Source organism: Apis dorsata, unplaced genomic scaffold, assembly GCF_000469605.1.
Source record: "Apis dorsata unplaced genomic scaffold, Apis dorsata 1.3 scaffold_165, whole genome shotgun sequence".
NCBI lineage: Eukaryota > Metazoa > Arthropoda > Insecta > Hymenoptera > Apidae > Apis > Apis dorsata.
Genome location: NW_006263454.1, coordinates 1356156 through 1368361, shown reverse-complemented (window position 1 = coordinate 1368361; position 12206 = coordinate 1356156). Strand labels below are relative to the sequence as shown.

At 32.9% G+C, this 12206-nt stretch overlaps 2 protein-coding genes across 2 annotated transcripts in view; both read right to left on the bottom strand.

Annotated features, from left to right (window-relative positions):
* Positions 1-4905: 4905 nt before the first annotated feature.
* On the bottom strand, positions 4906-8961 carry LOC102673644 (splicing regulatory glutamine/lysine-rich protein 1-like). The gene is made up of 4 exons (XM_006613991.1): positions 8913-8961; positions 7207-7503; positions 5707-6049; positions 4906-5137 (listed from the first exon to the last, which is right to left on the bottom strand). Exons 1-4 carry the CDS (start codon positions 8959-8961, stop codon positions 4906-4908), a joined length of 921 nt encoding a protein of 306 aa, XP_006614054.1.
* Positions 8962-10597: 1636 nt separating this feature from the next.
* Positions 10598-12206, bottom strand: part of LOC102671939 (micronuclear linker histone polyprotein-like) — a 3210-nt gene continuing 1601 nt past the window's right edge. Inside the window, exons 3-4 of the mRNA XM_006613978.2 lie at positions 11502-11877; positions 10598-11092 (exon numbers count right to left, since the gene is read on the bottom strand). Coding sequence (XP_006614041.1) covers positions 10720-11092; positions 11502-11877 — 749 coding nt within the window. The 3' untranslated portion in view covers positions 10598-10719. The remainder of the gene's footprint in view (positions 11093-11501; positions 11878-12206) is intronic.

Below are 12206 nucleotides of genomic sequence, written 5' to 3'. Positions count from 1 at the left end.
CCACGTGGTGCGCAATCGTCGACCGGTCGACGCTCGCACCACTTTCCAAGGGTGCGAATACATTTGAGCGTGGAATTGTTGTCGAGGATATTTTTTGCGGATGCCTTGAGAGTTGTTGTCGTTGTTCTTTTTTCCTTTTTTTTTTTTGGAATAACTTTCGCTATTAACTAAAAGAAGGGAAGAGATGGAAGGAGACGTAATTCACGAGGACGAGAATTTTATTCTTAGACGAATTCGTATTCTGAAGGCGAACGAAAGATTGTGAATATTGTTTCGAGAATATTTTTCAAATTTAGAAGGAACTTTCGCGCACTTTCGTGTTTTCGAAAGAGAGCAGAGTGTTCGTTTCGAGAGAAAGTTTCGTAAGTTTCGAAAGTTGTTGGAAGTTATTTTTTTTTCGCTAGTTCGTCGAAAGTGAAAGTTATTATCGAATAGTTGATCTCATCTTGTTTTAGGTGTAGTGTGAATTTTTTTTAGAGTTTTAGCCTCAAATGTATTTGCACCCTGAAGATTTTAATCTTGAGAATTGGTATGGTAAAGGAACGGGTTTGAGAAAATATTTTTGTAAATGAAATGTTAACGCGAATGTCAAAGAATAATTTTCGCGTTAAACACAGTGAAAAATAATTCTCTCAGATGGATGTCCAAGATACGAATTATTATAACGTAATTTAATATTTTAATTAAAGATTTAAATAATTTAAATTTTCCATAGATGATCATTGAGAGTGATTTTTATTTTCAACGCAATATCCACTAGCGAATATTTCTCCAGTATTTTATTCTCGGTTTTATTTTCTTTTTCCTCTTTGTCTCTGAGCTGTTTACGCAGAGAATTTTGATTTTGATCGCATTTGTTGTTGTCAGTTGTTAGTGGTTGAGAGATTGGGGGTCCAGGATGAGTGATGAAAATGAATGGAGCATGGAGTGAGTTGTTAGGTGTGAATACTGGAATGTATAGCATTTGTGGTAGATGTAGGTGTACAAGGGGGAGAATTGTTCGGGATGAATAGAGAGATCAGGGTGAAAATTTAATGGGATGGGCTTGGATTATTTCCAGGCAGATAGTTTGAGGTAAAGAGTGAAAGTGATTTTTATATTGGTGTGATGAATTATTTGCTTGACATTTTTTATTCGAAATGAAAATAATAATGTTACTAATAAAATGGTGAACAATTTCATAAGAGGTATAATATTTAAAAGGGGGAAGAAAAATCAAGAAATACAAGATATTTCTAAATAGAAATTTAAAATATTTAGATTGGTTTTGAAGATACAAAATACAAAAAATTTAAATGTGATTGTAATATTATAATATTTATCTTATATATACATTATTATTCGAATAGAATAATTTAAGATAAGTAAAAATATAGTAAATAAAAAATAAAATACAAAATTTTACTTTATAATTGTATTATAAAAGATTATTTCGATATTGCAATTCTGATATACATGTACAAGGAACAAATTACTTTATATATATATGAGAATGTTTATTTATTGAAAATATTGAAAATATACAGAATATATATAAAATGTACGGAATGCACGTAATATTTTATTTTTTTATTTATATTTTAAAATATGAATTTGCAAAAATACTTATATGTAAATATCGATATTTTTAATAAATACTTTTGCAATACTTTATACAAATACTTTATTTATTTGAAATATTTTTAATTTCGTTTGTTTTATTTAATACAACAAAAATTTTAAAAATGTAACTTCTATTACTTTTACAAATTCATATGACGCAATTAATAAATGGTGCATTTAGTATAACATTTAATATAGAATTATTAATGTAGAATTATATTTGTTAACAATTCGTAATGCAATTCCCATTCTTACTCTAAACTTGCCAGGGCCATCTTGCACAATTGAATCGAATATTATCGGTGTAACTTCGTAAATCATAAGTTTAAAGTTACCATTGTTGATAAATTCTCTCGTAACAATTCTCTCTTCTCTATTAACTACCATATAATAATGCAGTAAGTAAATCCTATAAATTGGTTCCACAAATCTATACCTTCAATTCGTTGTACCATCAATCTTATCAAACATTAACCAATCGATAGATTCCAATGCATCTATTTTCAACATCTTGATTCTAATTTAAACGTCGATCGATAAATCGAAGAAGAAGAAGATAAAATTAAAAGAAAAAAGGAAGAAATCCACGCTCGAAAAAACCGAACGAAAATACACGTACCATCGTTCATATCCTCCATCATCCATAATATCGATCGTATCGTTCGAAAAGTCGAACAAAGAAAAACGAGAAAAAGAGAGAAAGAGAGAGAGAGAGAAACGAAAAGAGACATCCTTCAAAGCAACGAAATCAGAATACATAAGCCACCCTTGAACGACGCCAAGCGTGTCATTTGGCGCGACGTCAGCCGCTTTTTACCAAACCACGAAACACCGTTCTCGACTTTCCCTGCGGAGGGGTAGGTTGAAAAGCCGCGGCTTCGTCGCATTGTGCGCCGTCGAAGCGGGAAACATTGCGCCCTACGTGCAAACCGGCCATCGATCGGTGTGCACCGCGCGTGCAACGAGGAGGATGCCACGTAACCGCGATACCATCGAACGAACGAAGACAAAGAATGCGAAGGCAGCACGGTGGAGAGAGAGAGAGCAAAAGAGAGGAGCAGGATACCGGTCGTAAATTTTCGGGGTTCACGGGCCGGTGAAGGTCAAGTACTTGGTCATGGTTGCACACTGGGATGGGATGAGAGTCACTGGACCGATGTGCTCCAGAAAATCCAGTGCCGCTTTTCGCGTGTAGGCAATTTCGTGAGTGCTTCGACCAGCTTATCTATGGTTCGTGGCGGTCGAATTCGCGGAGAAAATATCGTACGATCCACTTGCAATTGTGGAAGATTGCTGTGGGTGGAGGAAAAAGGAATGCGAGCTCCTTTTCCGCGTTTTATGGGATTTTGAGATAGGAGTTGAAAACAGGGGGTGGAGTAGAAGTTTGGGTATATTCCTGTAGTTTCCTTTGATTTCGCTATTTATATTCTGCAGATTTTATATCATGTTTTCTTTCTCTTTTCACTCAAGTCGTTTCTACGTTCCTTCGAATCGTTTGATAAATATTTCTATAATTGTGAAAGCGTGCTTTTTTTTAAAATCGTAATTGATATTATCCTTTTTTTTTTTTTTTTTTTTTTGATTTTGTTATATTACTATTATATCACAAACAACAGAAATTTTCGTGAAACTTGGAAGAATAGATTTTTTGTTGTTGATCTTACAGTAAGAATATACCGTTTCAAAATAAATGGAACGAAATTTCAGAAAATTGCTAGTTTCACGAGCATCGCGTGCATCGATGAATTAAATAAAAACGTTGGAAGAAAATTGGATTGAATCAAGCGTAGATATGTAACTACACAATTTTGTCAATATTTAATTAATTCAAGCGAAAAAGAACAACGTTCTCACAAACAGACGAGATATATAATTTAAAAACCAAAATATTCACCGTAAAAAAAAAAAAAAAAATCATTTTCCTCTTGAAATTCAAATATTTTATTACATCCTTACATAGATTTTGCATCTCTAATGTATACGCGTACACACACAATCGAGTCAAGGTAATGAACAAAAGCCGATAAAAAAATCCAACGAAACAAAACACGGAGCCTTTTCTCGCTTTTAAAGGATACGTTTCAACCCTATTGCAAACATTCGTCGCTATCCAATTAAGGTTTACGACAAAATACCCCTTTCATCCCTTGAGATTTCCACATACGATTGGTTTATCAGGCTTGATTCAAGCTGGATCATCGATCCAAGGATTCCTCTATGATTTCGCTCTTCAATTTCGCTCGCTCGTGTCCGTTTGTTACCAATGAACTACTTCGACGAGGATTATACAGGTGCGCCGTCTGCGTTGTTTGCCTTCCCTCACTTAGATGGTGGGCTTTTAATAATTTCAGGGGGAATCGTTCGTTCGTACGGAACGAAGGTGAATGTTCCCGTGAGAAGGGGACCGTTTCATTGTGCGGTTTTCGTGGAACTTCGAATCGATATAACGGGTGAAATTAGACTGGCTTTTTATGGTACGATGAGCTGAATTTATATGTGGGTGGGAATGTTTTATGATTGTTGGTGGAGGAAGATATAGATATACCTTTTGTTGAATTTTATTAGAGGGAAATATGCTATGCAAAAACGATTATATATAAGTATTCGGTATATTTTTTTTAATTTGAACGAATGTAAAAAGTTTTTTAAAAATCAAGAAATTGATTTGAACGATTTAATTGATTAATTTCGCCTTTCTATAGGAAGAGTATGTAGAGTTTCCGAGTAAATTTAATATTAAATAATACATTTCTTGTTTATTGAATAATTTTATTGGAATAAAAATTTTAATTAGTGTATAATTTCTAACAAATTAATATTTAATTTTTTGTATTTGCTACATTATGATATATAAATAGCGGATTATCTTTAGTTGTTCGAGCTATATAGATGCTGTGGAGTGATCACTCTAAAATGTAACTCCAAGTTACTATAAATATATCTATTTTAAAACACATTTGCTTTTACATGTATCTATACAGAAATGAAACTTGTAAAAGTTAATCTTCGCACTTAAAACGAATCATGTTATTCCACAATACTATTGTTTTATTATCCGGTAGACATGTATCATATATATATTGTACACTTATATAATCACCACGACCATAATAAATGACTGAGCAACATTTTAACATAACTGTCGATTAACAAGATGAATTCCACTAAAAAATTATCACAGGACATTTCATTATATTTTTCTTTTTCAGTTTTCAAGTCAAATCGTCTCACGTACGTTTTTAAGAAATACTCTCACGACACGCACTATAGTAATCAATTTTTGCCAGGTGCGTCCACGTTTAATTATTTGTTCGTGTCCTCCCTCTTCTTTTCGTCCTCGTCCTCGGTCTCGTCCTCGTCGATGGACAGATCCGACCCGTCGTCCTCCTTCTTATCTATCGTCTTCTCCTCGTCAGATTGATTCAATCGTTCGTTGTCATCGTTTCTGTTCACATTCTCCGGACTCTTCCTTTTTTCATTCTGATTATTGTACTCGTATTCATCTTCGTTTTCGACTACCTCTTCTCCGTCGGTCCTGAAACGCGTCATTTCGAATAATTGTTTATTTATTACCACGATCGTCTCATTGTAACAATTTCATTAATAAATAGATAGATTGTTCTCCAAGGAAATGAAAGTATAGTTGTAATAATCATTGTTTCGTTGAATTTTCACGAACATATCGAGATGGAATGAAATTTATTTTTCATGTTAATAGAATTATTCAAGAAAGTAAGTATCTTTAAGCGTTCAAGCGTCACTATAAATTGGATCATAGTTAATTACAATAGGTTAGGTTAAATTCGCTTCGTTAAATATTACGACATCCTTCTCTTCGTATATTTTTTTATATTTTTCATAAATTTTATAAATATCCCAAAGAATAAAGAAAGATTTGAGCGATAAAATATTTACGTATTACTTCGTAGCGAACAATCTCGAGAAATATTCTCAGATTGACGTTTTATTCAAAATCTATTTACTTTCTTCCTTAGAAATAATGGAATAAATAAGGTAACGGAAAGAGAGAATGTCGTGCACTTTTTTTTTTATGAATTTTAATAAAATTCAGCGAGGCTAATAAAATTAACTTAATGCAATTACCCTTCACGCCTCCTTCCGCGCCTCCTTCTACGCGATCTTCTTCGTCTCCTGGATCCACTCCTCGACCTTCTTCGTCTTCTGGACCTTCTTCTTCTTCGACCTTTTCTTCTTCGCCGCCTTCTAGCATCCTGCACCTCGTAATCTTCGAATCTAAGGGGCGTATGACGTGGACTTCTGTCCCCAACTTGTGAAGCGTCGCGACCTTTGTTTATGTAACTGCTATCGTTCATTAGATCTGATGACACCTGGAGAACCTTGTACGCCGTGTCTTTTGGAATCAGATAGCCCGATTCCACCCCGAAATTGATCGCCTTCTGAATATATTTCTTCATTTTCTTTATACCTGTAAAGCGAACGTATAAAATTTGAATATTTAATTGCAAGCGATGATATTGGTTAAAATAATTAGGAAATCGTGGCAAGTAAAAAGTGTAACGAGTGTATTTGGTTTGTATTTATTTGACGTAGTAACAGTTGGAAGTTTAATGAATGATCCTTTTTATTTATTTATTTTTTTTTTATGATATAATTTCAATTCAGATTAGAAAAATATCGTGTATTTCTTTTCTAAAGTATGATCATTTTAATTAATAAGTCAAAAAATTTCAATATTTAATCACAGATAATAATTAAAAAATGCAATATAGATTTTGCGTATTTTGTAAAGTTGTTTTATTTTAAATGATTCCATTGTGTACGATATTTATTTACCTATATGTGTTTTTTAATTAATTTCTGCAGTGTTTGTTTATTGGAAAAATACGAGATACAGCATGTGTAAATTGTTAATTTCGGTTGAATGATTAAATGTATTACCGCATAAAAGAGAAATGGTCGTACGCTTATTGTTTTATTTAGATACATTAAATGGATATATTAAACACGAGATAAATAGGAAATCGGATTGTCGTTTAATCGATTCCAATAATGATAACTCTCTGTTGCGTTAATTAATCATTTTATCGTACTTTTATAGCTTTACAATAAAAAGTTCATTTATTGTGCCGAGCTTTTTATGCTTATTAAACAATTATCCCCAGAACATAATAAATGTTATTCAGAAACAGATTATGTCCAGACGAATTAATAAATACGAAATAATTATCTTCAGGCGCGAATCATTCATTATTTCATTTAATAATGGATCTTTAAATAAACGCGAACAATTAGAATAATTAGAATTATATTTTTAACACAATTATGCATTCTAGTCATCTGTTTTCAATTCATAATAAATTATTGATTTATCGATATTTAAAATCACTTTAATCATACTCACGTATCATTTAAAAAAGAATTATAACAAAAAAAATCACAAAAGAAAGGAGAAAGAAACGGCATCGGAGCGCATTGATCGTGCATTAAAAAAAAGAAAAAAGAAAAAAAAATTCCGTGATAATTCTATCATAAACCAAGAAATCGAACAATCTCTCAATCCGTTTTTCAAACAGTGTGTATCATCACTCGGACAAAATTTTCTTTACTTTCATTTCCTCTTACCCTCCCCTCCGCTGCCCTTGTGCATGCAGGACGAGAGAGTTTGGTCCCTGGAGGTTTGCCGCCGTTTCACACGGTGAATCTTGGAATTCCTCGCCGACTCTTTTCTTTTGTTGGCCATATTGCCGCCAGGCTGAGAATCCTGAGAATTCGAAGCTTCTTCACGGCGCTTAAATCGTTTACAGATCGAACACTTCGGGCCGATGTAATTCTGCAACGTCTCGCCGATCTGCCCTCTACCCCTCTCGAGGCTGAGAAATTTGTACACAAGCTTTGAGATGTTGGGTTTACGTCGCAGCTCTGAAACGTGAACAATCATAGATATCATCCAGATCATCCGATTGGAAACGGGGTGTACTTCGTTTCGACAACTTTTTCGCGCGAACGACGACAGGATTTATTATCGGTGAATCGATGAATCGGAGAATCGTCGCCATTCCAATTCGAGTTTCCAGCTAATGAATGCGAAAAATTCATTGGGGAAAAATAGGTATTCGAGAATAGTTAGTTTGTTTGACCAAGTGTGAGAGACGTGGTGAGAATTTATTGGCATTTCTTGGTTGGCATGCGAGCATTTATCGACATTCTCGAGAGTGATCTGAGAAATTTGACGTTCGGAGTTTAAAAGTTCGAGAATGGATATTATAGAGTAGCGATTCTAAAGTTGAGAAGATAATGGGATTATGAGAAATTGTAAATAACAGGAGGATTCGAAGTTTCGATATTGAAATTTTTAATTTTTTAAAATTCGAGCATAAATCTTGGAAATCTGATTTGAAAAATTTAACGATGAAATATATATATATATATTGTCCTATTTAAAAAAAATATCCTATTTCTTCAAAATCTCGAATCATAAAACTTTATCGCGAAGTTGAGAAAGATTCGACTTGAAATGTAATCTGGAAATGAAACGAAAGATTAGTTTTTTCGTTCTTTTTAACAATTGAGAAATACCACGGTGGAGAGGTACGTAATGGAATTCACGAGGGAAATGATGTTTCCGCGTTGCAAGTATTGAGCGAAGCTTGGTATTCCAGATCGTTCGAATCGATTGAAAAATGACAGAAGGAATATAAAGTATTTGAACGGATGGGCGTCTAATATAGTAAACAAAAATAAACGTTGGAACTATGAACGATTGCTTTCGTGACAATTATTGATAATAAGAAAAAGTCGGTCAACAAAGCTTGGTTCGTAGTCATCGTGTTTCTATTTTGAAGAGAAAAAACGGGTAAGTACTTTAACCTTGTTGATATTATAAAACTATTTAATCAGAACATTTCTAATATTTAATCTCGTAAAAGATCGAGGTGAGTATATCATTTCGATATTATATGATGCTAAAAAAAGAAACGTATTTATTTCCATATATCAAATAATTCTACACTTCGATCGATCGATCGAATTGTCAAAATATGAATAATTAAAACAATTGGTTTAACAAATGTATTGGAGACTTTTTTTAAATAATATTTCAACTCAGTTGCTTCCTCTTATCACAAAAAAATAAAAGGATTGAAAGTTTTTTTTGAACAGAACATCTTAATATAAGTTTTGGTCCTCTTTTGTCGCGAAAATAACAAAAATGAAAGAATATATTTTTTTTGACACAATGCTCGAGTTCGAATATCACGATTGCAAGAGAGGAAATTTAATCACTTTGAATTTTTCCTATCAAGTCTTTTTTTTTCAAGATGATCACTCACTCATCTTGTGGTGGCTTCGCGCATGAGGACGTCTCTTTATGGGGGCCATTTTGTGCTTACTGTTGAATCCGAAATTTTTCGGGACGTCCGCACCTGCTTACGAGCCGCCGTTTTTTCAAAAGGACTTCGTCAAACGACCCAAATTTTTTCTAAGATTTTCTTTGGTCGTGGCGCGAAATTTTGTTTGTGAATTTCCAGAACATTGATGAAAGGAAGAGAGGCACGCCCGGCGGTGCCAATCCGTCGGTTCCTTTCGCCTATTCTCTTCTTTTTCATAAAACAGCAAAATTCCGCCTGTCACGCTGCATTTGCTCGTTTTTCGTTATCTTTTCGCGCGTTTCGTAAAGTAGGCGGTGATTCATCACGTGAAGTTGTCCAAGACACTTACCACTTGAATCGAAACAATACTATTAATCCTTTAATGTATATTTTTCGTATATTTTTTTAACGAAGGAAAGATAATTGCATATTTCTTCCAGAATTTTCTTAATTTAAAATTATTGATATCTATAATTTTTTTTCTAATAAATTACACAAACATTAAAAATTCTGCAAATCAGATTAAATTGAAATATATTGATCTGCCATGAATAATTTTTTTAATTCGTCACTTTCCAAATACGATCGAGAAATATATATTTTCTTCTTTAGTTCCTTGTTTAATTTTCGATATATTATTACATCTACGCGGAAGGAAGTACCCTCCAATTTCGCATTAAGATTCCAGTTATAAACCAGCACTTTATAACATCTGAACTATTTTCCGTCTGTCGATCCTTCTATCCACTTTTCGTGCATGGACGTACACATTGAAAGAATCATGGCGACTTCCGACTCGTGGAACCAATAGGCGATCATCTCGAGGCCGTGTAACCCATGAAGAGTGACGAGGTCAAACACACCGTGTCTGGTCGACAGCAAACGACCGGGAAGACGTGTGGTGGGTTGAGAGAGAACGGTATCGATTTGTATTTATTGACATCGAATAGACGTCAATCCCATGCAAAATTATTTACTGTCCGATTGTCAAGATTCCTGATTGAAAATGATAGTTTTTAATTGGATTAAACAATTTATTGATGTTGTTTTTGATATATCATTACATTTTCTTTCACGAAAAATCAAGTAGGTTAATTGGAGTCTTCTTGTATGTTAATTAACGAAATATCGTTTGGAATAATAATATTTTTCTTCATTCGCATTGTGTTTTCAATTATCACGAAACCTGATATTTAAAACTGAATTTGATATTTAAATTTTCGTTAATTTTAAATAATGAAACCTTTCAAATCTTTCTCACCTTTAAAGTCGCGATGAAATTTTACATGAAAATGTTTAAATGTTATAAGAAGTTAAAAAAAGAAATATAATTTAAATTTTTTTTCATAATAGAAAATAAACTTTTAACTACCTGAAAAGGGAATAAATTTGTTCACACAATATGGAATAATCCACGGTTTTCATTTCAGAATTACAATTATTATTTCAATCCGTAATTCTATTAATGATTCTGAAAATGATCAATATTAACGTATAATCGAATGCTTATTGATATTACGTTTCACAGTGGAAAAAAATTTTTTTTATTCTAAATTTGATTACAAAAATAAAGAATCAAAAAAGTTACATAAACAACAACAACAACGGTAATAATAATAATAATACATTCCTAATTGGATAAAACGTTATCAAAATTTCTTCTCATAAATTTAGTTCACAAAAATTTTTCTCTTAAAAAATTTTTTACAATCTTCCTTCTTTTATTCTTCGTAAATAACTCTATTCAGTATATAGTTTAATTCAGATACTATATCATATCGTTTTCGTTTCTTTCCTCGTTCAAAGATTCTATCTTTTCTTCGATCTCCTCTTCCACAGGATTTTCGGATGGAACGTTGCAATTTCGCGAAGCATTCTCTTTGCTGATCGATTTTAATCGTCCCATCGACATTCTTTCGTTGACTTCGTGACTGTTGATGATCGAGATATCTTCATTGTCGCTGAAACTTCTATTATTTTTCCTGGAATTTTCGTTTCTTTCCTTTGTACAAACTGACTTCGATCGCTTCCTTTGATTTCGTCTGTTCTCGTCGTGTCTGCTTAAACTTCGCCTTCTCTTTCGACTTTTTAAATTCTCCTCGCTTTTACCGTTACAAAAATTGTCAATTAATAGATTAATTCTGAAATATAATAATAATACAATGTTATTTCCCATAAATATCCATGCTCTCGTGAACAGCAATTCTTACTATAAAATATGTCGGATGAAAATATAACGTTTCATGTAAAATTAATTTTTTTCAATAATAATTATCGATAATTTATATAATAAATTATGAATTATCAATATAATATTATACAAATACAATTGTTAATTAACATAAACTGTATACTTTAAAAAATATTCTATCCTACATCAAATTTTTAAACGAAAAAATCGTATTCGACGATTTTCTAAACAATTTCTCTCTCGACAAATAAGAATTCGATGATAAATTAATTAACAAATCCGTTATGAAAACAAATTAAAAAAAATCCCTTATAAAATTAAAACAATGAGAAACACGTGTCAATATTCAAATCACTAACTTCCTCCTGGTCATCTTCCTTCTGCTTTGTCGCGAAGAACGTTTTTCGAATTTCTTCTTTCGAATTGGACTCTTCTTCAAGCTCGAAGATTTCCCCCTTTTCTGCAAAGGATTTTCTTGCGATTTCGGCGTATCCTCGCGTTTCTTTATCTTCCAAGGAGGGGTAGGACAACGATCCTTGCTGCCGATCAACGGGTCATCCTCGCCCCTTCGGGCCCTTCTTCGCCTCTTGCGTGACTCCGCGTTGCTCCTCTTCGTGTCCATCAATGTTGGCGCTACTCGTATTACTTGTCCTTCGCTATCGGTCGGAATCAAGTAACCGGATTTCACGCCGAAAGAAAGCGCCTTGCGAAGATACTTCTTAGCTTGCCGTTTTCCTAAATATAGAAAAAGCTTCTTTGTCGTTTTCACTGCTTTGTAAAATCGTATGCAAAAGATAATACAATAGATAGTAAAATTTATTCTTTGCCCAAGTGAGTTGTTTAGAATAATCGGTAAGAAAAATTTTACCGAATGATTTTTACTGAATATTTTTTAATTGACAAGAAAATATATATGGAGCAAACGTATTTTATCATATTTATCGTTTTTTTTTCATATATAATCGAAAAATCTTATCCAGCTCCATAACAAAAAAATTGAAAAATTAAAAAGTCAATATACGAAATCTATTTTCTCCGCAGCATCGAAAAAAAGAAAAAGAAAA